General features: G+C 48.7%; 12 protein-coding genes across 12 annotated transcripts; 7 read left to right on the top strand and 5 right to left on the bottom strand.

The window, feature by feature from the left end:
* Positions 1-642: 642 nt before the first annotated feature.
* On the bottom strand, positions 643-1,949 carry TRUGW13939_09870 (uncharacterized protein; the record flags this gene model as incomplete). The annotated part of the gene is made up of 5 exons (XM_035492990.1): positions 643-881; positions 950-1,284; positions 1,361-1,457; positions 1,513-1,674; positions 1,748-1,949. The coding sequence occupies 5 exons, from the start codon at positions 1,947-1,949 to the stop codon at positions 643-645; spliced, it is 1,035 nt and encodes a 344-aa protein (XP_035348883.1).
* A 681-nt stretch (positions 1,950-2,630) lies between these two features.
* TRUGW13939_09869 (uncharacterized protein) lies at positions 2,631-4,890 on the top strand (the record flags this gene model as incomplete). Its single annotated transcript, XM_035492989.1, has 4 exons — positions 2,631-2,761; positions 2,820-2,926; positions 2,998-3,554; positions 3,610-4,890. 4 exons carry the CDS (start codon positions 2,631-2,633, stop codon positions 4,888-4,890), a joined length of 2,076 nt encoding a protein of 691 aa, XP_035348882.1.
* Positions 4,891-5,577: 687 nt separating this feature from the next.
* On the top strand, positions 5,578-7,614 carry TRUGW13939_09868 (uncharacterized protein; the record flags this gene model as incomplete). The annotated part of the gene is made up of 2 exons (XM_035492988.1): positions 5,578-5,631; positions 5,692-7,614. 2 exons carry the CDS (start codon positions 5,578-5,580, stop codon positions 7,612-7,614), a joined length of 1,977 nt encoding a protein of 658 aa, XP_035348881.1.
* A 643-nt stretch (positions 7,615-8,257) lies between these two features.
* On the top strand, positions 8,258-9,907 carry TRUGW13939_09867 (uncharacterized protein; the record flags this gene model as incomplete). The annotated part of the gene is made up of 1 exon (XM_035492987.1): positions 8,258-9,907. The coding sequence occupies one exon, from the start codon at positions 8,258-8,260 to the stop codon at positions 9,905-9,907; it is 1,650 nt and encodes a 549-aa protein (XP_035348880.1).
* Positions 9,908-10,111: 204 nt separating this feature from the next.
* On the bottom strand, positions 10,112-14,156 carry TRUGW13939_09866 (uncharacterized protein; the record flags this gene model as incomplete). The annotated part of the gene is made up of 4 exons (XM_035492986.1): positions 10,112-12,715; positions 12,767-12,932; positions 13,004-13,595; positions 13,646-14,156. 4 exons carry the CDS (start codon positions 14,154-14,156, stop codon positions 10,112-10,114), a joined length of 3,873 nt encoding a protein of 1,290 aa, XP_035348879.1.
* Positions 14,157-14,662: 506 nt separating this feature from the next.
* TRUGW13939_09865 (uncharacterized protein) lies at positions 14,663-16,940 on the top strand (the record flags this gene model as incomplete). The annotated part of the gene is made up of 2 exons (XM_035492985.1): positions 14,663-16,723; positions 16,776-16,940. The coding sequence occupies 2 exons, from the start codon at positions 14,663-14,665 to the stop codon at positions 16,938-16,940; spliced, it is 2,226 nt and encodes a 741-aa protein (XP_035348878.1).
* A 520-nt stretch (positions 16,941-17,460) lies between these two features.
* On the bottom strand, positions 17,461-18,110 carry TRUGW13939_09864 (uncharacterized protein; the record flags this gene model as incomplete). Its single annotated transcript, XM_035492984.1, has 4 exons — positions 17,461-17,506; positions 17,584-17,742; positions 17,817-17,889; positions 18,038-18,110. The coding sequence occupies 4 exons, from the start codon at positions 18,108-18,110 to the stop codon at positions 17,461-17,463; spliced, it is 351 nt and encodes a 116-aa protein (XP_035348877.1).
* A 552-nt stretch (positions 18,111-18,662) lies between these two features.
* On the bottom strand, positions 18,663-19,630 carry TRUGW13939_09863 (uncharacterized protein; the record flags this gene model as incomplete). The annotated part of the gene is made up of 6 exons (XM_035492983.1): positions 18,663-18,745; positions 18,796-18,843; positions 18,905-19,334; positions 19,394-19,465; positions 19,524-19,532; positions 19,604-19,630. The coding sequence occupies 6 exons, from the start codon at positions 19,628-19,630 to the stop codon at positions 18,663-18,665; spliced, it is 669 nt and encodes a 222-aa protein (XP_035348876.1).
* A 426-nt stretch (positions 19,631-20,056) lies between these two features.
* On the top strand, positions 20,057-20,722 carry TRUGW13939_09862 (uncharacterized protein; the record flags this gene model as incomplete). The annotated part of the gene is made up of 3 exons (XM_035492982.1): positions 20,057-20,210; positions 20,290-20,539; positions 20,596-20,722. The coding sequence occupies 3 exons, from the start codon at positions 20,057-20,059 to the stop codon at positions 20,720-20,722; spliced, it is 531 nt and encodes a 176-aa protein (XP_035348875.1).
* A 471-nt stretch (positions 20,723-21,193) lies between these two features.
* On the bottom strand, positions 21,194-21,622 carry TRUGW13939_09861 (uncharacterized protein; the record flags this gene model as incomplete). Its single annotated transcript, XM_035492981.1, has 2 exons — positions 21,194-21,400; positions 21,467-21,622. 2 exons carry the CDS (start codon positions 21,620-21,622, stop codon positions 21,194-21,196), a joined length of 363 nt encoding a protein of 120 aa, XP_035348874.1.
* A 575-nt stretch (positions 21,623-22,197) lies between these two features.
* TRUGW13939_09860 (uncharacterized protein) lies at positions 22,198-23,322 on the top strand (the record flags this gene model as incomplete). The annotated part of the gene is made up of 1 exon (XM_035492980.1): positions 22,198-23,322. The coding sequence occupies one exon, from the start codon at positions 22,198-22,200 to the stop codon at positions 23,320-23,322; it is 1,125 nt and encodes a 374-aa protein (XP_035348873.1).
* A 363-nt stretch (positions 23,323-23,685) lies between these two features.
* On the top strand, positions 23,686-24,051 carry TRUGW13939_09859 (uncharacterized protein; the record flags this gene model as incomplete). The annotated part of the gene is made up of 1 exon (XM_035492979.1): positions 23,686-24,051. The coding sequence occupies one exon, from the start codon at positions 23,686-23,688 to the stop codon at positions 24,049-24,051; it is 366 nt and encodes a 121-aa protein (XP_035348872.1).
* Between the last annotated feature and the right edge of the window lie 294 nt (positions 24,052-24,345).

Here is a 24,345-nt window from a genome sequence, read left to right as displayed (position 1 = left end):
CTATAAATTAGTCTAGTTTCTACAGAAGCGGGTCATTACGTGATATATATTACCGTGAACTTTAAAGTCAAACTGTTCCATACTTCTTAATGAACGTATTGTCACAGAAGCTTGTATAGATGGTGGGGAGAGCGGAAATTCAATGTTGGGCTTACTGCACCTGATGTGCTTTTAGCTTTACCAAGTACAGTAAATGTATCAAGCTTGTGTTTTCATACTGCCAAGAATACTCACGACCTTGTGGACATTTGACCTAATCTGAAACTGGAGAAACATGGCGCAACTACTCTCTTTCCATTATTGGCGAAGATGATCAAATACCGCATGTGGATCCTTTACTCCCGCTGAAGATGTTACATCTGAACATATATTAGACTTGTTCTGCAGCTCCCTACTCAGCTCATCTTGGAAATCCGCCTTCCTAAAATAGTAACACTATTTACTAGAAGGACAGACAGTCAAATAAAACTTGAGAAAAAGAGTTGCAACTGTTACAACAGCCTTCTCAAGTTAGATTGATTACCGCTTTTGGATGTGCAGTCATATAATTTAGTAGCTACGCGCGAGAGCGAAACTCAGGGGTTACTCGTTTTTGTAGGACCTATAATCATGTTGCAATTACCCCGACAGAGATAACCAATATCATTCATATGTATAACACAGAAGTGATGTCTGTGTTGATATTACGTCGCCGGCCGTAACATCGTCACCGAGACCACTAAACTTTAACACATCCCGCATCGAAATTAAATTGCCAGTATCAGAAGTCCCAAGACCTTCGTCGATACTATCATACCCTCTAAGTTCATTTTCGTGGCCGTGGCGCTGCCACCTCCACCACAACCGGTCAATCTGCGCATGATGGAGGAAGAAGATCGGGTCTGTAAATTCAAGTTAGGAATCCATGGATAATCGGCAGAGCCGCTGCAAATAAATCAGATAGAATTACCATTGCTCGACCACAGTTCAGGCATTTCACCTCCAATTCCCAAATGAATATATCGATGGGGTCCGCGTTCAAGCAGTAGGCGGAAGTCGTGGTACGTGCTTGTATTCGAGATTATATTGTCAACAATAGACGATGTGAATTCCATCCCGTGCATATTTTCAACCGCAAAGTTCCGTTTCAAGCAATGAGGCTGGGGATATTGTGGTTTCATGATAGCCAGCGGCCCATCTACCAGACAATTGTCTGGTCTACTGCCGTTGCCGCCTAAGCCGTATTGACTAGACCACACAGGAGATTCTGTGGGGTTAGATGAATCCAGCGTCCAGTCCCAATATCTATAAAGTATCAGTCGACTTAATCTTGTGGGAAAAAAAGAAAAAAAACAGGGAGCAAATCGACAACGGCACGTACGGTAAGGGATCTTTATATCCACACTCATTTCTCAAGGCATCTTCATATCGTTGCATATATAAACGATGCCATGGCAATGATATTGGAGTTCCATGGGCTGATTTACATCAGCTATCAGTCACATCGCATTCCAAGGCCCAAGGTCAACATACTATCATCGGCAACCCCTAGGTGAGAATAAACAAAGTCATCATAGCGAGTAGTGTTCAATCCCAAACGTGAAGGGCTGTTTGAAAGACATTGGATAGCAGCAACGTAGTTCTCCCGTTCTTTTAATGACAATGACCTCCATTCCGGCCGCACAGTTGTATGACCTGAAAATATGCGTTAGCCCAGAAAACAGGTATTGGCATTCCTATACCAGCGGTCAAAGATAACATAACTTACATGGTGTGCTCTTAAGGCTATTGAATGGAAGGCCCAAAACCCTTGAGCCCAAAAGAATGCATGATATAACTAATATAAATCCGCTGATAACAAAAATTATGCGGTACTTCACAGAGACGCGATGGCGGCTATCGGGGGTGCGCTCTGAGAGTAACGGCTCGAAGCTATCATCATACTTGGCAGAATTTTCTTTTCCATCCATAATCATATGTACGTGAATATCATACAAACTCCTACCCCCGACAAAAGTAAACAAACAAATGTCATCCCATCAATACATGGTAAGCGAGGCAGGTCAAGGCTATCACCGAATAAGAAAGTCTCATGCATGCATTTCATCATTCTACGGGATGAAGACGCAATAGTCTATTTAAAGTTTCGGGATGTCGGTTTAGGAACTTTTGCGGGGCCGACCCGTGCAGGGGTAGGATCACCGTCTAGCCGACCCTTGCCCCACTTAGCCAAGGTTTTCATATGCGCTGTATTCGGTAACGCCGATCGTCTTTTTCGTGTGTATTACCGATACATCAATACTAGAATTACAGATGATAATACCTAACCGAATGTAACATACATGGTCAGCACTATATAGTGCGATTGTCGGTGTCCACGTGTCTAGATTCTACTTAGTTCTTGACCAATAATAAACAATAATTGCAGTCTTAACATTCTTATTTCCTAAGTTGGTTGGGACCACTCACGTGCTAATTTTAGTAAAAAAGTATCCATAGTTACGCGCTCAATCAAATCGAGCTAGAAACAAAACAGTGCCTTCTTCCAAAATCATCGTGCGTTAGAAGCATCTGCAGAGTTGGTCGCATGGCTGAGGAATTTTAATTACCCCTCTTGTAGTGCATTGCTTGAACAACAGAAAAGACCAACCATGGGCAACGAAAGCAAACACGTATCTGCAGTCCATGAGCTATGGAAGCTTTTGCGCCAGCGCAAAAGTGAGGGGAGCTTTGAATTGAATGGGCAACTCCTACACATTGCTGAGGTTGTCGCTGCAGCGCAGTGAGCATTTATTCTAGCTGATCAAAGAACAGAGAAATTGTGCTGACGCTCAGTCAAGACAGGATAGCCTGCCCAAGCTCAGCGAAGATCCAAAACTCGGCAAGTCTTTGCAGGATAGTGTAAATGTGTTGTTTGACCATCTAGCGCAAGGATGGTATGTATATGGTTCGTATAGATTGATCTTTTTATTAGATTGCATAATATAAGAAACGCTACAGATGGCTAATATAACCCAGGTGTCAACACGGGTTTTGGAGGCAGCGCAGATTCGCGCACGACAGAGGTCATTGAGCTGCAAAAGTCTCTCATGCAGCATACCCAGAGTGGTATCCTCGTACGATCATCGGCGGAAGACACGGTCATTCCTGGACATTCCATGCCGCCATCGTGGGTTCGTGCGGCCATGGTTGTGAGATGCAACTCTACGCTGCGGGGTCATTCGGCGGTTTCGTTTCCTATTATCAAAGCCATGGAAAGGCTTTTTGAACATGGGCTAACACCTGTTGTTCCCCTCCGCGGCTCTGTTTCTGCGTCTGGTGACCTAATGCCTCTAGCCTACGTGGCTGGGAGTCTGGAGGGCAACCCGGACATCCTTCTCGAGAAAGATGGCAAGGTAAAGGCATCGCATGTGGCCCTAAAAGAGGCTGGACTTGAACCAATCTCTTTGGGGCCCAAAGAGGGTCTTGGTCTGATTAATGGAACTTCTGCATCCGCGGGCTTGGGAGCTCTAGTCGTGGCTGAGTCGCATTTTCTCGCATTGCTCACGCAGGTGTTGACCGGCGGAGCGGTCGAGGTATAGAGTCACACTATATATCTAGTTGGGTCAAGTTTGGCTAACTTTGTTTTAGGCACTCCGCGGCAGCGATGAGAGTTTCCATCCCTTTATAGCGCAAACACGACCGCACCCAGGTCAGATCGAGAGTGCGCGCAATATCTACTACTTCCTCCGCGGCTCCCACTTGTCACGAGACGTGCTCGAGCCCAAAAACCGCAGACGCGAGGACCTCGTTCAAGACCGATACTCCCTTCGAAGCGCGCCGCAGTGGATTGGGCCGCAGCTGGAAGACTTGCTGCTGGCAGATCAGCAGCTCAGCATCGAGCTAAACTCTTCCTGCGACAACCCGCTGGTCGACAGCAGTGTCAATGATATATATTATGGCTGTAACTTCCAGGCTGCAGCTGTGACATCATCTATGGAAAAGGTGCGCCTGGCGTTGCAGATGTTTGGACGTATCTTGTTTGCGCAGAGTACAGAAATGATCGACCCTCACCTCAGTGGCGGTCTGCCCGCGAATCTCGCAGCAGATGACCCCAGCCTGTCTTTTACGATGAAAGGTGTCGATGTGAACATGGCAGCCTATATGGCTGAGCTGTCGTATCTCGCTAACCCCATGAGCTCGCATGTACAGGCAGCGGAAATGCACAATCAATCTGTGAATTCGATGGCTCTCGCATCGGCGCGCATGAGCTTTGATGCCGTTGACATTCTGAAAAAGATGGCTGCATGCAGTGTGTATGTTGTTTGCCAGGCGCTAGACCTACGATCTCTCCATATCGAGTTCGTGAGGCAAGCCAGCAAGACCATTGCCGAAATTACGCGTACTTTCTTTTCTTCTGTCCTCGAAACCCAGAAACTGAGCGCCCTTCAAGACGCTCTTGAATTGCATGTTGGTCCGTCCTGGGCCACCACCTCAAAGCTCGACCTCCATGTCCGGTCCGAGCTATTGGTAACTTCAGCTGTGCCAATCGTTCTCTCACATGCTGTCGGCGATGTAAAGCACATTTCCGACTGGCAAAAACAAACCACCGATGCTGTGACCAATCTTTGGAATACGACTTTCAAGACCTTTTCGAATGCGCCTCATACCGCAACCCTTCTGGGTAAGGGCTCCAAGGTTCTCTACGAGTTTGTGCGCAACAAACTGGGCGTGCCGTTCCATGAGGGATTCGTGGAGCATCCCACATTCGATAACGACACTCACAAGGGTCGAGCGAAGAAGACAATTGGCGGGTGGATTTCTATCATCCATGGTAGTATTGAGGATCATTCAATATATGATGGGTTATTGGGTCTTGTTGAGGAGGGGTTGTTGAATACGACGAATGGGACGAATGGAACAAGCCACTAACTGGCATGCATTAGAGTATTTCCAGGTATAGATTATCGAGCTTGGATTCAATGTTACATGTACATGTAGAATTTAGTATGTAGCCAATCCTGCAATATCAAGGCACCAACATGTGAAAATATCGCTCTATCGCCGCTCCTCGGGTCCCGGTAGTCCTTGGTTTTATGTACAGAGATATTATATGTAGTCTAGTAAGATCTATAAAAGTACATATGTACATGTAGATGTAGCTTACAAATGAGTGATGAGAATAATATTTAAACAGATATCAGTTTGAATAAATTGTTTGATCTATCAACTGGTTTAAAAATTGACGATCAAATGTACATATATTAGAATTTAGATTAGTACCAGTTGACGGGACCAGGCTCCTATGACTAGGATATTACATGTAGGCTAATAAATATATATTATCTGTTTACTATGGGGATAATAAAACCATAGTGACAGGTACTTATAAATAAAGATATATAAAAAATAAGCAGAGACAGTAATAACAATAAATGTTAATTCAGCTTGATTGGATATAGTGTGCTGTGATTGGCCGTTTCTTATCAGGATTACATAACGGGCTCCTTCCCCGCTGTCCCTCACTCAACTCCACGATGCATCGATCAATCAATCAATTAATTCGCATACTTCCTGGAAATTGATCCATTGTCGTGTCTCAAGTATGCAATACCCAGGATGCGCGGCGTCAAGAAATCGCGCAATGGATGCGCCACCTGCAAAAGCAAACGGGTAACTAATAAACACACTATTGATACCAGATGATAAGTATAGATGTTGACATCTGATCAGTTAAAATGCGACGAGTCCAAACCATCCTGCGGCCGCTGTGTACGTCTCGGAATGATATGCCCGGGATATTCACAGTCTCTGCGATGGGTTACCAAACATGAAGTGCTCGAGAATACCGGCCTATCGAGAGCTAGTCCTACACACGCAGAGACAACGATGCAGGACGTGTCGAATACACCAGACGCGAATGAGCCAGACCAGGCTTCCGCTGTTGATAATGTATTACTGCTTAATGACGTTGACACGCCTTTGGATATTGACCAGTGGGATCGCCAAATGAATTCCATACTGCCTGGGCTGGATCAATTAGACACATGTAGCCCGTCGGCAGGGGGTCTGCTGGAGTTTTCCGCTGGCCCTATCATGGAAGGCTCATCTCGGCTCTCTGGCATTGATCCGAGTTCACCGAGAACACCAGTCTTTACCGACTTGTTGCCAGAGACTTTGCTCCATGAAGAGACGGCTCTGCACAAATCTCTCATTCCAGTACAGTCTTTACCTATAATACTACCTTCATTGCGCAGGTCGCTAGAAGACCCGTCATCGACTCTGGTCGAATACTACTTTAAAGAAGTTGCCGGGCTGTTCTCGAGCTATGATAGCCACATGAATCCTTTCCGGACTACCGTGTCTCGCCTATGGACATCCTCTTCCGCGCTGTATCGGACGTTGCAGAGCATGGCAGCGGCCACTTTGGTGGATGATTTCCCCCAATTCGGTGCAGTCGGACATAAAATGCGCTTAGAAGCCATTTCGATGCTGGAGAAACAAACAAGCCTCGACGACAAATCTCTGCTAGCGATTTTGATGCTTGGTCAAACCGCCAGCTGGCACAACGCCAATGACCTTGGTGTCTCCTTTTTCAACCTTCTTCGCAGCCATCTCAATACTATTTCTGCCGAGGGCGGCGGTGGGAATGCGTTATTGACTAACCGCAACAACTATCAGTTTTTCGAAGAAGCTCTCGTCTACTGGGAGATGCTGCTCTCATATGTAGCTGACCACGGCATATTGACGCCATCAACAAATCTCGAGTTACATTCGGAGGTAGACAACATTTTGACACAGCGAGTGCCGCATCCGTGGACAGGAATTGCTCGTGATACCCAGTTTGCCGTCCACGAGGTCGGCCGCCTCGTCCGGCGAGAGCGCAATCGGATGCGCTCCAAACGATTTACGTCGCGCGGAGATATTACACAGGCTGAGCGGGCAATTGAGGAGGCACAAGGACTAGAACAGAGACTTTTGGGTCTCTCGCACCCGACCGAGTTAGAGGTGGTCAACCCGGGCGATGACGATACACCAGTCTGGCACCTGCTCGCCATGGCCGAAGTGTACCGGTACACAGGCCTTCTTCAGCTTTATCGAGTGTTTCCAGATCTCCTCCAGGCGAGGATATTCTCGGAGGAGATTGTAGCAGGGTCACCGAATAGGAGAAACTCTACAAACCAGTCGACAAATACGACTTTTCTAGGCTACTCTGACGAACTTTTCGGTAATATGCAGTTCGACACTGAAACCAGCAATGTGTCACCCGCTGAGCAAGACGAGTGGCTCACTCGATTCGCGCTGGCCGCCATGTCGAAATTAAAGACAATCCCCTTTGAGTCACGAACAAGATGTCTACAGCCATTCCTACTCGTGGCCTCGTCCAGTGAACTCCGACTGCCGCCGGTGGCTAGCACGGAGACGTCAGACGACGACTACACTCTAAACCTGTCTACGCATGCGATTGACGTCTCGCGCACTCGGAAATTCATCCTTGGGCGGCTGAGCTCTTTTCTGCATGTGCTGCCGCCGAAGCCGATTCACATTTGTTTCGGGTTGGTCAAGGAGGTCTGGAGGCGCATGGATGCGGGCGAGGCGGATGTTTTTTGGATGGACGTGATGATTGAGAGGGGGTGGGAGACGACGATGGGATGATTTCTGGAACGAACTGAAGCAATAATACTCGAAATTGTATTCGATATTATTGGATTGCATTGGATGTGGCGAGTCTAGAACAATCAGCTGCACGATGCCGTGTAACCGGCACTAGCCAGCTGAAGGAACATTTAATGTTGCAGGATTTGCCATCTTGAGACAGCTATGCATGCACTCAGCCAGCCGCTAGCTGATGTCCAGCAGAATCTCGACACCAATGATTCTTCTATTCTCACCCTCTCTCTCTCTTTATATATATATACACATAATAATAACAGTCCTATCGCAGAGATTGGATTTGCAATTGGCCCAAAACGGCAAAAACGCGGAAAACTGTCTGCCCAATCGCGGCGAGCGAACCATATGCAACTAAGGAGTGCGCTGGGTGTGGCTAGCGTTCAATGCAGCCTAGCCTGGTAGCTTGCTCCTTGGTCAGGCAACAGAAATAATCATGAATAATAATAAATCTGTTTCTTAATTTCTCACATTTTTTCAGCTGTCTGGTTTTGGGGGAAGGGACAATTCCTTTGTATTTATTATTTTGGTTGGCCTTGAGAGTTTTCTCCTATTTAATCGGCACCCGCATTCTTCTTCTCTCCTCTCCCCGCCTCCCCCTTTCGAAAAATTTATTACTATCCCCGACATGCAGAATGGCCACTCGCGCAAGACGAATGGCAGCGTGAGGGGTTCCAAGAGCAAAAACAACAAGCCTCGAGCCACAGTGTCTGAACTGCAGGCACGATTCGCTGCGATCAACACCACGACCACAGATAACAACAGCAACGACGACAGCACCGACACCTCCGACGGCAGCATCCTGACGCCGTCCACCACCTCCGCCCCCAGCCCAAACGCCATTAATTCCTCCTCCATCTCCTCCAAAATGTCACACGGCCACGCGCGCAAGGCCTCGTCGCCCATGGCGCCGCCGTTCATGGTGTCGGCGCCCGGCAAAGTCATCGTGTTTGGCGAGCACGCCGTCGTGCACGGCAAAGCCGCGCTGGCTGCGGCCATTTCGCTGCGGTCATATCTGCTGGTCACCACGCTCTCCAAGTCGCACCGCACCGTGACGCTGAATTTCCGCGACATTGGGCTGGATCACACATGGGACATTGACAAACTGCCCTGGGACGTGTTCCAGCACCCATCGAAGAAGAAAATGTATTACGATCTGGTCACCGAGCTTGACCCGGAGCTGCTCGAGGCCATGCAGCCTCATGTCGCTGCTGTATCGCCAGATGAAGCGGAGGATCTACGCAAAATCCGTCAGAGCTCGGCCGCGGCGTTTTTGTATCTGTTCCTCTCGCTAGGCTCGCCAAACGCGCATGCTGCTGTTTATACCCTCCGATCAACGATCCCACCCGGTGCTGGCCTGGGTAGCAGCGCCAGTGTCTGTGTGTGTATCAGCTCAGCACTGTTACTGCAGATTCGCACTCTGGCAGGACCGCACCCAGACCAACCGCCGCAAGAAGCCGAAGTGCAAATCGAACGCATCAACCGCTGGGCCTTTGTCGGCGAAATGTGCATCCACGGGAACCCAAGCGGTGTCGACAACACGGTCTCAGCGGGCGGCAAAGCAGTACTCTTTCGGCGCGACGACTACAGCAAACCCCCAACTGTCAAATCCCTACATGATTTCCCCGAATTACCCTTGCTGCTCGTCAACACGAACCAGCCACGCTCCACAAAGACTGAAGTCGCCAAGGTCGGCCGTATGCGCGAGACGCATTCGCGTGTCACAGAGGCGATTCTGAATTCCATTGACCAGGTCACACTATCTGCAAACGAGATGATCTCCACCATGGACTTTGACGACGAGGACGACGACAGCAACGAAGCTCTAGAAAACTTTGGCGCTTTGTTCCGTATCAACCACGGCCTCCTCGTCTCCCTCGGCGTTTCTCACCCTCGCCTCGAACGTATCCGCGAACTGGTCGATTATGCAAACATTGGCTGGACAAAACTGACGGGCGCCGGCGGCGGTGGCTGCGCTATCACTCTCCTGCGACCCAACGCATCTGCGCCCACACTACGAAAACTCGAGCAAAAGCTCGACAGCGAAAACTTTCAACGCTTCGAAACGACTCTCGGTGGTGATGGCGTTGGCGTGCTGTACCCAGCCGTGCTACGCAACGGCACAACCGACGAAGAAGGCGGCGAAGAGATTGATCAACAGAAATTCGAGAATGCCGTGGGGAATGATGGCATTGAGCAACTTGTGGGTGTTGGTGGTGGAGTGAACAAGACGAAGAAGCGTGAAGGGTGGAAGTTTTGGAGGATAGGCGGTCGATGATCTCTTTTTTTTAATTTCTTTTTCATTTCTTCAACTGTTTTAATCACCGGGCTTTTGTGGGTAGCATTGTATATAGATATTTCTGTCTCTCAGACTCGGGTATAATTAATAATGATATGTCTAGGATATCTAACCAAAGGATTATGTTTAATATATCTCTATTTATTCCAAAACATCTTATATTTATGTCCTTTAAAAAAAACACTACAAATTCATAGTCACCGTCATACTATTACTATGCACCAACAAACACGGCGGCAACCCCTTACACAAAATCTCCAAATCACTGACATACGCTAAACTCGCCGACTCGTCCATACATGTGCCCTCAATCGGCGACGGAAGCGTGGTGAACATGACTGCCGTGTCGCTGCTGCTTTGGCGCGTCATGAGTTCGTTTAGAATCAAATGTTGTGCTTGGCAGGGGAGGTCGTTGAAGGAGAGTGGTTGTGCGGCTTGGCTTGGGTAGCCTGATGCAGCAGCTGTTGCTGTTGCTGTTGCTGTAGTAGAAGTAGTGGTAGGAGAAGAAGGCAATACAAGGCGAGAGTGCGAGTATATCGATTCGCGAACAGTAGCAGATGGCGATCCAAGGCGTCCTGCTGTCGCAGGCGGAGAATCAGAAAACATGATGGACGGTCCTGTTTCTTCAGTCGGGTTCACGCGTGTCTCCGGGATGGGCGATGATGTGAACCTATTGCTTGACGCCGTTCTCCCGAATTTTGGCCGTGATGGTGTGGTGGTTGTTGTCTCTGGATGGAGGTTTGTAGGGTTTGTTGGGGTTGTGGCAGCCCCGGTCATGTCTGGGGCCATGTGCTCGTCTGTATACGACGTGCTTTCTGGATCCGTTGCTGGTGGTTCTGTTGTGGAAAACATGACATCTCTAAAAAGAGGCGTCGGAAGTTCGGATCTCGGGGTAGGAGAGCCTTCATCCTCTTCCTCTTCTTCTTCCTCCTCCTCCTCCTCCTCCTCCTCCTCACTCACATACGGCTCAAACTCGTTGTCTCCAGAACTGATCGAGTCTTCGCTTTCCGAGTGATAGTCCACCATCGAGTCAAGCAACCTGCTAGTCTGCATACCCAGATTCACATTCATGCCTTGGAAGCTGGATATCGATTTTCGTCTTTGCCCTCGACCAGACCGCACCAGCCGCTGAATGCCCTCAAACTGCGGTAGCGCCTGGCGGTGGCCTCCCTGCTGCCATACCGAAACCGGCCAGGTAGGCCTTTCTCCAGAAGACCTACTATCTCGCTGAGAGCCTGGCGTCCCGCGCCGCAGATCCTGGATCTCGGTCCACCAGGGTTCTTCGCCAAGGACAGTGTTTACGTTCTCCAAAACATCCTCACTTGCATTTGTCGTGTCGTCGTTGACAATGATCTGGTACGTCTGCAACCCCTCGCTGGCTAGCGCGTACACAAGGATCTCCGCCTCGATTCGGAGCTTCTCGAGCAACGCCGAAACCCGTCCACGCTCCTCTTTCACGTCGCTTTCATACTCCACAAAAACAGCCACCCGCAGCTTGTACGATCTCTTCCACGATTGCACCGTGTTCAGAATGCATCCCAGCTGCAAGATCAGTGTATAAGTATCAAAATTCGTCGTCAATACGTTTTTCTTGCTCTCTCCATCCGCTGCAAGCTCGGCAGACATTTGGATAGGCCACAGGTCGATAAATGTCTTTTGGCTTTCGCCGAGAACATTCGGTAATTCGAGGCTCTCGAACCCGCGGGCAACAGCGACGTTGATGCGCAGTTTGAAGAGCAGATCTTCGAGAATGGTCAGATAGCTTTTGGCCGACTGTCCCGACGTGCCGTCCTGCGAATGAAGCGATGCAGGACCTTGATTTGAGTCATGCCTACTAAGCGCTAAATCAGCACCTTGAGACATGCGTCTTCCTCGTTTCTGGCTTAATATTTCTGCGATGCTTTCACCCGGTCGATGCTGATCAATAATCACAATATTAGGCCGCATGCCGCCCAGCCCCGAGTTCAAGACAACGTTGCGTACACCCCATTCTGCAGTCGGGGCCACCGTTACACTCGTAAATGCTTTCACTTTGGAGTTTTCAATAAACTTGGTCCAGCCAGCCTGTCGACGACGAGCTTCCGGCACACCATCGGTAAAGTCGTCTGTCACAACCACATGGCCCAGCACAAACAAGGCCCCCTTTTTGAGCGAATTGCAAAAATGAATCATCTTGTACTGTGAATCCAAGTCGTTCACAAAAAGGAGGATCTGAGGCCGCCAGAACTTGACATGTTCTTGCTTAAGTCGTAACAAGTATTTTCTCACCTGGTGATAAATCAGGCTTTGGCTGACATCGCCCCATAGTTTTGGAGGCGATGTATAATGGATGAGAACAAGGAGAAAAATCAAAATAATGATGCACCCTGTCGCATAAACACCGTCCACGAAAAACATGCAAGCAACGCTGAACACAGCACCCACTGCCGCTGTCTGCCAGTTGAAGTAGTGAAACGACGGCCGGAAATTGGGCGCCGATCCAATCTTCAAAAGAAAACAGGCAAGATTCGTCGCTAAAAAAGTCATTAGATATGTCATGGTTGTAAATGAGGCGATTTGATTGATGTCAAAAAGCATCGTGACCTGCGCTACAACGTATGTAAAGATAATCGCAAAAGTGGGATCGTCGCTTTTCTTGTTGCCTTGACTAAAAATCCCTAGTCCTGGGACTAGATTGTCTCGCGCAATGGCTTGGAGGAGCTTGGCTGAGCCAATAACGCCCATCAACGAGGAGAAAAATGAGGATGCGAATTCTCCGAGCAATACAACAAGCTCGGACAGGTTTGTCTAATGAAAGGTCAGCCATAGAAATTTTACTGTCTGCATGTCAAGTCTCACCACTTGAAGGACATTGACGTTGTTATAAAAGGACTGCCTAGTAGTTGATGCTGCCATGGACAGAATAACAATTGTATACGTGATGAATGTGAGAAGCAGCCCAGAAAGCGTTCCTTTTGGAATCGACTTGCTCGGGTTCTTCAAATCACCAGACATACTCGCGCCTCTATGTAGCATTAGTAAATGTAAACTGAAAAGTAAACTTAGGAGATTGAAAAAAAACAACAACAAACGTACGCGAATATTCCTCCAGTCGCTGGAAACAAGATGCCAAACAGGTCCTGAAAGTTCTCTCGGTGACTTAATTGACTGCCCGCTGCTCCTTTGGTAAGATGGGGCTTCAAGTTGTCCATAAAAGTTTTTACTTTAAACCCAGTAAACTCCACACCCAGTTCCGGGGACGTAAATGGGCGTTTAAACAACGCAGAAAAAGGAATGCTAAATGTGGAAATGAGAAGGATTGCCAGCAGGCCATTGCTGGCTCTAGCAAATATAGAACTTCCAGCCAAACATATCGCAGTGCAAAGAAGCAAGACCATAGTAGCCCACAAGTATTCCCACCAGAATCCTTCTTGCAGAAATTTTGACCACGACCCGGACTCGGTTCCAAAATATTGAACAATACAGTCGATCAGACCCAGGGCGTTCATTCCAGTGTTGAAGACGAATCCCATATAGAAAACGAGGCCGATAGATCCGCCAAACTCGGGCCCCAGAGAGCGCGAGATCAAGTAGTACGCTCCTCCACCGCGTACTGTCCCATTGGTAGCGATAGCCGAGATGGACATTGTCGTCAGCAGATTGATTGCGTAGGCCGTGATAAGCATGCCTGTGTTTATTAGCAACAAGTATCAAACAAAAGTATGCAGAATACCATACCCATTATTCCCAAAACACCACCTTGGCCAAGAATAAACCCGAACCGCAGGAACATCAGGATACTCAGCACGTTCAGCGTCGTAGGCACAAAGACACCTGAAAAAGTGCCTAGTTTATCTGGATGTGTGATTACACTTGTGGAAGCTCTCTGTGGCCGTCTCTTCTGATCCTGATCCACGTCCACAAGGGCATCGCCCGACATGGCCTGTTCCGGAGGGGTATTCCTCCTGACATTTTGTCTGTCCTGCAATCCAAACAGCCACAGAAACCTCCCGGAAAACAGTCCATCTGTCCACGAATTGCGCGGAGATGACTTTGACGCTGCGGTCAACGGTTCATATGGGTTTCTCGTGCTGGTAGTCGAAGAGCGCAAGCGGCGAGGGCTGTCCGGAGACAGTTCGCTAGGTTCCAATCTGGTTGCATCCTCGGCGGCCGATCGTGTCGAAAACACTGGTCTCTGTCGAGATTCACTCATTACACGTGAGGAATGGCCAGAACTTTCGATGGCCATTGTTTTCGTGAAGGAGAGGGCGTGTATTTGTCAAGCTGCTTATCGCATAATTGAGCACATGATTGTGTGCCCCGGAGACAGAGCGGGACAATTCAAGGTCAATAAAGAAATGCCAAACGTCAGAACCCGTTATTTACCCCCAATTAGCGCTGCTGTTAAACTGAAAACGCGGCAGATCTGCAAAAAATAGTCGTCCCCCTCTTGAAGTTGGAGAAGTTCGGGCAAGGCAGGTGATGACTTCACAGTGCATATCGCCGGGCAAACAGAGCAAACACCCGCAGGCGGTGGGGGGTGATGACAGGGCCACCTGATTTCGCCCGTTGGAGACTGCTATCGGTCCTCGCCGATATCTCTGCTCGATCTCACGCCACCAATTCCTCTTCTATTGCTTCTCTACGAAAGGAAGCAATATCAACCCTCTCAGTTCTGCATGGTCATTCCACAGTGAATCAATCTTTCCCCCCTCCCGCCATCCCGCCTCCGCATCTTTATCTACGATTGACGACATGGCTCACAATGACGAGGGAGCTTCCTCGCAGCCTCTGCTGATCGCGAGTTCGCCTAGTCGGCCGTCTTCGCCAGCTCAGCGAGAGTCGTCTATGGCGCGACTTGCATCTCCCATCCCGGCAAGTTCTTTTACCGGCACTCCTTCATCAGTAAGGTCCGGGGCAGTCGCGCCTGTCGTGCACAATGAGCACCTTCCAGCTCTGGAGAACCAGTCGTCTCTACCAGGCCCGGGACAATCTGCTTTAGCTTCAGCCCTCAGGGATCCTAGTCAATCCTTCTCTCAACAGCGAAATACCCCTCCGCAGCACTCGCCTCTCGCGAACGCTCTTAATCACCAACAATCCTTGGATATCATTCCTCGATCAAACTATGGGTCGTTCGAGTCCCGACCCGTTGACGATGGTACTGAGTCGAATCGTGGCATTGAAGATCCCGAGGTCGTGAGGAGGCATCTAGTGTTACCTCCTGACGTCGATACACGAGAGTCGGAGTCGCGAAGTGAGGTAGGAAATGGCCTTGATGGGGATGAGTTCTCAAGCTTGCGGTTACAAGGCGGCGACGTCACTCGACAGATTTATCGCTGGACAGAAGATGCGGAAGCCCAAGCATCTGGGCTAAGACGGCCCCTTCGAAGTAGAAGTTTCAGTGTCAATCGGCCTGAGCCAGAGAGCGATACTATGAATATAAACTCGATTCTTGTGCCCGGAGGTTTCCGAAGAGACCATCTACGGAGAACTCTGGGAAGTCCCGGCCCTCGAGGACCACAGGACGCCGATCATGCTGCCTCGGCACAACCTCAATTTCTGACAAGCAACTTTCTTGAATTTTTGACCTTGTATGGCCATTTTGCCGGTGAGGAGCTTGAGGAGGACGATGAAGCACTCGGACCGGGTGAATACTTTTCATCTGATGCCTGGGAGGGCAGTGACGAAGCTGAGCCAGGCGAAGGCACATCATTACTACGCCCGGAAACACCTGGTCGCAAGAAGCGCAAGTACAAGGAACGATCTCCGAAAGGGACAACTACTCCGATGGGAGCTGCACTTCTTCTGCTGAAATCCTTTGTCGGTACAGGTGTTTTGTTCTTGCCTCGTGCATTCTTGAACGGAGGCATGATTTTCAGCTCAGTCGTCCTTCTCGTTGTTTCGTTGCTCAGTTTCTACTGTTTTATCCTCCTGGTCAACTCCCGACTCAAGGTTGACGGGTCGTTCGGCGACATTGGAGGAGTCTTGTACGGGAAGTGGATGAGGCGAATTATTCTTGTGTCGATCGTGCTCAGTCAACTGGGTTTTGTTTCGGCATATATTGTCTTCACATCTCAAAACCTTCAAGCTTTCATTCTAGCTGTCAGCAAGTGCATGACTTATATCGACATCAAGTTCATGGTCCTGATGCAGCTGATCATCTTCCTCCCACTTTCGTTGATTCGCGATATCAGCAAGTTGGGATTCACCGCTCTGATAGCTGATGTCTTCATTATGCTGGGCTTGATCTACCTGTTCTACTACGACATAAGCACGATTGTTGACCAGAAAGGCGTGTCCGATATCATTCCCTTTAATGCAAATTCGTGGACTCTGTTTATTGGAACTGCCATTTTCACTTACGAGGGCGTTGGGTTGATTATTCCTATCCAAGAGTCGATGGCACATCCCAAAAAGTTTCCTTCTGTTCTCGCCGCCATTATGATCATCATCACCGTTATCTTTCTATCTGCTGGCGCTCTCAGCTACGCGGCATATGGATCTGCCACCAAGACTGTTGTCCTTCTCAACCTTCCACAGGACGACAAGTTTGTGAATGCAGTCCAGTTCTTGTATTCGCTAGCAATCTTGTTGAGCACGCCTCTGCAGCTTTTCCCTGCCATTCGTATCACCGAGAACGAGCTGTTCACTCGCAGCGGCAAGTACAATCCGGGTATCAAGTGGAAGAAGAACTTTTTCCGCTTCATGCTTGTCATGTTCTGCGCATTTGTAGCCTGGGGCGGTGCGGATGACCTTGATAAATTTGTCTCGCTTGTAGGTAGTTTTGCCTGCGTGCCTCTTGTCTACGTCTATCCGGTTAGTCTTCTCTCTTATTCGTCTTCCTAAAAGCCTTCTAACATTGCTGTAGCCTCTGCTCCACCTACGAGCCTGCGCAAGAACCCGCCTCCAGCGTGTCGCCGATATCTCACTTGCAGTATTCGGCATAATATGCTGTTTCTACACCACCGCGCTGACCGTCTATAACTGGCTTGGCGTGCCTACTCCACCCGCGCCTGGATACTGTGATACATAGAATAGTGTATTTCTATAACGGCGTTTCAACATGCTGTGTCTATCTTTGAGCTTTTTGGGCAGACATGTGTCTGATTATTTATATTTTTGGGTATCGTGTGTTTTTGATTGTAGATTTCAATAGACTAAATTGGATATTGGATAAACCTCTTTTGGTAGTGTTCTAATTTATAGGACGTATATAACATTAAACATTTATTATTTAAAAGTGTAGTGAGCCTTCTACATGTAGAAGTATTATCTCCAGCCACATGTCCACGAATCTCAAAAGACTGGCCATTCCCAAGTTCTCTAATACATACATCAATTGACGTTCTATTCCTTTAACATGTAGTATATAATACTTGATAGTCCCACAATTACGATATAAATCAACCCGAGTCAAATCACTTTCTATCATTCAAAATAACTTGATAGATGGTGTACATCAAAAGAGATATGAGACAGGCTAGTGACAAAAGAAGAAATGAGAAAAAGAAAATGAGTACAACTAAAAATAGTAATCAAATCAGAGATTATGTTTATTCCCCACCCTTCAAAGCAAGAGACTTCTCGCGACCTCCCCAGCTGTAAAAAAAAAAAAACTCCGTTAGAATGTCTTCGATCAAGTGCAAGTGCAAGTGGAAGGCGATAAGGTAACGTACTTCCAATAGTTCAGGTATCGGTATCCTTGTGTCAACTGCGAACCAAAGTTGATAGCGTGGCATGCGAAGAGAAGGTAGTTCTTGGGCGTGACGGCCATCGAGTAGCGCATGAAAGTGGCCGAGTAGATGACCAGGGCGCCGGTCATGGATCCGGAGATACTATATCGATGATCACACATGGTTAGCGAATGGTTCATGCCAAAAGAAAAGGAAATGTGTAAGAGTTGTCGTACATCTCGGGGTCTTTTTGAATGTCCAACACGGCAGCGATAGGAATACCAAAGTTGGAAGCTGGGCCCCAAAAGTCTAGGATAATCAATCATGTTAGCATTGTATCCTTTAAGAGGGAAAAAAAAACAGAGATAATCCCCCGAGTGTATCCTTCTCGACCCAGCGCTGAAGAAGTGTAAACACCCCCGGAGGTTCTCTTATCTATCGCTTGGGACGAACGTACGTGTTGAGCAAAAGTAGTCCAGCACCTTGTTGGAGCGGATCTTCGCATTGATAGCTTTGACAGCGGCCGCCATTGTGTCTAATTCCGACTGCGAGTAAAACTGAGGGAGAAGCGATTGATATCGTCGAGGTCTGCAGCTGGGCGAGGAAAGCTGTTCACCGGACGGAGTTAAAGCACAATCCTCTCTCTCCCCACCGGCATCGGCTGCCGTGCCGACTAGACCGGAGATCACGTGATACGGTTCACATAGTCATACATCGCATGGTTATAATTATGGATTTATAGAACAATAGAATAATAGATAAGTTAAACCGGCTATCTAGTCAGGTAGAATCTCCAATTTATATTATAACTACACTTCTTCCGCTTGATCGCACCGTCATCCACATGCGCCACAACGCCTTTGTCGTGATATTAGTTGATAGGTAGAAGAATCCTTTATAAGATGCAGTAGTACCCAATATCACGGCGGTTTTTCGGTTCAGAGCCGAACTTGAAATAAGGAGGAAAAAGGTGAAATAGCAAGACTTTTTTTTAAACAACCTTGAGACCACCAGTATTTGCTTTGAGAGGATATCGATATCGCATAAGCTTTTCGTGTCGCCTCCGACGTATCAGGCTAAAATCATCGTCCACCGAAGCCAGGGGGTGGGTATCCACGGCCTTGACCGGGAGGTTGGAATCCGGGAGGCGGTTGGAAATCTCCAGCTACGTAGCTATTAGTATAGATACAACAACGGGTTGAGACTCAAACTTACGAGGTCCACCAGGGCCACCTTGAGGGAATCCGGGGGGCGCAAATCCAGCTATATATGTTGTCAGGGACATAATCTTCATATGAATAGTACCATAAAACCAGAGACTTACCAGGTCCTCCAAGGGGTCCTCCACGTCCACCAAAACCAGGCGGCGGGCCTCCAGGGAATCCTCCAGGAGGTGCAGGTGGGAAGCCTCCAAAGCCAGCGGGAGCAGGGCCCCCAACACCAGCAGCCGGGCCGCCAAGTCCAACAGGCAGGCCTCGTCCGGCGGGCCTACTGATACCAGGACCGGCTGAAAGTGTAGCAGCGCCGGACGGAACGCCAGGCAGACTAGTCCCCAGACGTGCTGAAGGGTCTGCAGGAGGTGGTCCATCTACCGAGCACGAGACAACATTTGTGCCACGAACGATAGTCAACCCAAGAGTTCGCTTTTCCTCGGCTTCGACAAGAGGGGCGGTGGAGGCACCGGGGGCCTGTTTGGTGGCTTTCCGCTTCACACGGCGAAACTCTTCTGTATCGGCGAGAACAAGGTTCATATGCTGGAAGAGAAGTCAGTACTGTATACACAGAGACAGACAGACAGAACGAGCCGGGCTACCTTGTCGAATGCCATCATCTGGCCGGTCATCTGTCGACCATCGTTCAACGTCACACGCATGCGATAGTTGATCTGCGCAAGTAAGTACAAAGCGACAGAAACTCGAGAGGAAATGCAGTATATCACATACCAGGTTTTGCTAGAGAGGTGTCAGCTGTGCCGGTCAACCAAAGGTATGCCTGATAAAGCTTGCAGTGGGGGAAGACATACCATTTTACCCTGCTTGTTGGCCGCCATTCTGAATCGGAGCGCACGAATGCGGCTTGCAGTTTTCCAAAGAGTAAATATCCACAGACGCCGCCTGAAGCCTGGCAGTTGATAGTTGACGGTTGTTAACAAAGCGCGCAGACAGCTCGTCGCAAAGCCCGATGGAGAAAACAAGCGTGACTTTGCTAGTACTTTCGCAGGGCGGCTAAGCCCGGCCCAACTAGGAAAGGTGCCGCGGGCGTCTGGCGCTAAGCGCAACCGAGCAAGTGCCAAGCCACTAGGGCTTTCGCTTCCCACTGTCGTCGCCCACAACGACTTTTGCACAACTTTTTCGAGAGAGTTGTGAAGTCGAGAGACACTTCGATCCATTCCAACGAGTCGACCACCCATCACAACCGTCGCCATGGTATGTCACGAAATAATATCAATTATATTCTTGTTTACTTTTCTAACAAAATGCAGTCGGAAGGAAATGACAAGAGCGCCAACCCTATGCGCGAGCTGCGCATCCAAAAGCTCGTGCTGAACATCTCGGTCGGCGAATCTGGTGACAGACTCACTCGTGCCGCAAAGGTGCTCGAGCAGTTGAGCGGTCAAACCCCTGTTTACAGTATGGATACCCAGAAGACGAAACACTTGCGGCTTTCTCAACAGTGTGTGGTGTAAGGAAAGAAGCTGACACCGTCCAGGCAAGGCCCGCTACACCGTCCGTACCTTTGGTATCCGTCGTAACGAAAAGATCTCGGTGCACGTCACTGTTCGTGGCCCCAAGGCCGAGGAAATCCTGGAGCGTGGCCTCAAGGTCAAGGAATACGAACTGAGGAAGCGCAACTTCTCCGAGACCGGCAACTTTGGTTTCGGTATCAGCGAGCACATCGACTTGGGTATCAAGTACGACCCTGGTATCGGTATCTACGGCATGGACTTTTACTGCTGCATGTGAGTTTTACATTCTCGACGGTTTGTTTCGTTCGACGTATTGACAAAGATGTTAGGACCCGTCCTGGTGAGCGTGTCGCCAAGCGCCGCCGTGCCAACTCCCGCATCGGTGTCAACCACCGCATCAACCAGAACGAGACCGTCAAGTGGTTCAAGAACCGCTTCGAGGGTATTGTGCGGTAAATACTTTTCTCAGAGTGTGTGTGGGTGAAGGAAAAGGTCGGGTTATGTTTGTTGTGGGAAATGGTGAACTGGTGAAATAATTGGGCGCTATTTTACGAAAAACTTTTTTTTTCCTTGTCTCAATAAAAAAGAAGAAAAAGAAGGCAGTTTCCCGTCAACTTTTTGAGTCAAGACAGATGGGATGCCCAAGTCCAGCATCTCGTCTCTTTTTTTAGACGAATGCTCTGAAGATGGACTCGTTATCAAACATAGCTCACCATAGGGTGCTAGGATAACATGCATGAATGACATTATATGCTCGTCTACTCTTTCCTTTATGGTATCGCGGAATAACGTTATCAATTTGAGTACAGCTAATACAGACAACACAAGTCATAATACACGACAAGATCACAAGACAACAACGACAACAAAACAATGGCAGAACGCACTATCAGCTCATTTAAACATTATCAACTTCTCTTCTTTGATTCACTGATTCGGCCCCCGAGTATACCCTTGCCACAACTTTCCAAAAAAGCCCTTCTCCGGCGCCATCTCAGCCCAGCTCTTTCTGCGCTCAACGGATTCAGCGTCACTGGTTCGTTTTTGCGTATGCAGCTTCTCAAACAACGGCGAACTATTCTTCCTTCCTGCGGACGAGGAGCTCCCAGTTGACTTGGTAGATGCCTCGGAGGCCTAACATTACTCTTGTCAGGTATGTAACAACAAGGAGAAGAAGACAAAAAAAAGAAAAAGACTCACGCGACGCTTCTTGTCCGCGTCCCAGCCAGCCCATGGAGCTGGTCCCGCGGGAGACCGGACGCCGCCGTTCATCCACACGTTCTGGTGTTCATGGCGCGCGCCGGGCTCGCCATTCCAGTGGCGCCGGGGAGGGGAGGTGCCAGTGTTGTCTGACATTTTGATTTGTTTCTTCTTACTGATTTGATTGAGATGTAGTATTGTCTGGCAATGATAATAATCAAATAGAAGTAGTACTATTCAGAGAGCTACGTAATCGAAGCAAGATAGGTCATGCGACGTCTGGGAGGCCCGGCTTAATATAGTACCCCAGAAAAGCAATTACTAATACCACCCAACTCAATCCCTTTGGTCCAAACAAATCGTAAATAGAATACATCATTCCAGGGATTCTTCTACAGCCAGAGTTGCGTGACGGGTGTGGCCAGTCGGCCACTCAGAGACGAACAAATAAATTACGCATACAATGAAATCCAGTGACAAGGAAAATAACCGTTAGAGCGTTATTTCCCCGCTTTTACGTCTCATTCGAGGCTAGCTGTATTTATCATGCCTATTACGGCTAATGGAGATGTTCTGCCACCGCCTGCCGCATTCGCTGGCATCGTCAATATGAGGATAGATACCAGTCGACATTGTCTGGTACTGCCGGTACAAAACCTTTTTCTCATGAAAAGGGGTATGGACAGAATGCCTCACACATTGACAGAACGTTGTGGATTATCAACAGTCAAATGGCGGCTTTACTTGGCCGTATAGCTTCCTTTTTCGCAAGAGGAAAAGACACCCACGATCATATACAGCGCAGTTCACTCGAGCAGCTGCCGACCGAGCTGATCTTGCTAATACGCTCACACTTATCTCCCATGGACACTGCCTGCTTGACCTTGTGCTCACATGTCTTATTGCTCAAGATCGGAACCGACTCGCTTCTATTCGCAAACAATAGTGAGCAAGACGGCAAGAACCGAGAGGACATCCTCACCAGGATTTCACTGGACACTCCTTCATACTATTTCTGCCATGTCTGCTACAAACTTCATCTATGGAAGGCTGTGTGTATGCCGCAGGCAGGATATCCACGTGCCTTACTGTGCTTACTTCGCGACGATCATGGTTGTTTGGCATCGATCATGAACACGAATGTGACAGAGGTTACCACCTATTTTTTCCAATTCGTTCATCTGCAGCTCGCAATGAGAAGATATCAATATGGTCCCAGTTATGGCATCTCAACCGAGCTTTTGTCCCACGTGGAGGTAATGCATGCAGAGCCCGACGGTGTCACGACCCTGTTGTCTGTCGAAGCCCAAGTCTGTCCAGGGCAGGAGAATGGGAAAGGCTCACTACTGCTGCGGGTCCAACAGTGGGCGAAGATACCGGCTTCTTGTCCTGATATCGTTTCATTGGCTGACTTGGTCTATATGGAAATCTGCGATCATATCCATCTCAAAAATGCTTGTAAAGAATTTGCCCATTCGTCCAAGGCAGAGAAAATAAATACCATGTCACCGATGTATCAGTGCCACCGCTGTCTTGTTGATTTCCAGTTTCAGATTCAGGATATAGAGACTCGGGGTGATGGAAGAGCGCGGGTGCTGATCGTGACCAAATGGCTCGACCTGGGCGATGGGCTGGATCCCAAGGACCCTCAATGGGTAGCTCAGGTCCATCAGTACCCTAAGGTGCAACTCCCCCATCGGGATATTGGATCTGTGTGTTCGAGATTCGAGAGCAACTTTGGTTCGTCACAGCAGGAGTTGACACACCAAAACAGACGTTTGATGAGCAAAGAAGGATTTCGGGATGTCTTGCGGCGACACGGCACAGGGAGATGGTTTGGGCGTCCAAGATCGTAATACCAACTACTATATTATTGTCACCTAGGTATAATCAAATTCCAGGATCAGCTTCAGTCTCGTTTTTCCAAGATAAAAGGATACGGTACAGAAAATGAGGGGGAAATAGAGTAACTTGCGTTCACCCAAAGGCAGATGGCCGTCCGCACCTTCCCTGCGTGCAAGAGGGCTCCTTCCTCCCCAAGCACCAGGCACGGTCTGTTGGTGTTTCTCCCCCTCTTCCTCTCTCCCTCTTCTTCTCTTCTCTTTTTCTCTTCTCTTTTTCTCCTCCAGGATCGTTCCTATCGACTATTGTTCCTTATTCCTTTGATTCCTATTGAAGGCCATAATTTGGTTTCTCTGTCGCTTCGTGAATTTGACAACATGTCCGATCCCGCAAATCGCATCGCTCTCTGGGGGACGATTGGAACCTGGCTCAGCCCTGTTTACGGACCTGTCGTTACCTCGATTTGGAGCTACATGGTGGGTTTCGTGCAATCACATTACAAACACAACGCCCCCACTCAGGACATCGATCTTGAAGCTGGGGTGCCTTCCAGTGACCAGGTCCGTAAGTTGATCGCTGAGATTAGCCTCAATACTCGTGCCGTCACAAAGCATCGGGAGAAAATTGACGAGGTCCAGCAGTCTCTGGAAGAAATATCAAAACTTCTGAAGCTGAAGCCCTATGAGACTATACCCGCGGACCCCCGTGAAACCAGTGATAGTCCTCATCGCCAGGCTTCCTAGACATCCCGGAGTGGAAGTAGGGGCTACGCCTTCGAAACCTTCTGGTCGTTCTTTTGTGGTTCGTTTCGGCGGTCATGGGAGGGCGTATCGGAGTGGAAGTAGGGGTAAGCCTTCGAACCCTTCTGGGCGTCCTTTTATAGGACGCACCAGCGACGAGCTCGCACTTCTACGCAGTGCTGGTGACTAGTAATCCCCCCGTGGGGTGAAGCTAAGACGAGCTCTTGTGATGTATTTAGTACAGTTGGAATAGTCCTTTGATCTTTGTATCTCAACATCGACTGGGTTGACGATGGT

This window comes from Talaromyces rugulosus, chromosome V, assembly GCF_013368755.1.
Source record: "Talaromyces rugulosus chromosome V, complete sequence".
NCBI lineage: Eukaryota > Fungi > Ascomycota > Eurotiomycetes > Eurotiales > Trichocomaceae > Talaromyces > Talaromyces rugulosus.
This window is presented reverse-complemented; position numbering and strand designations above follow the sequence as displayed.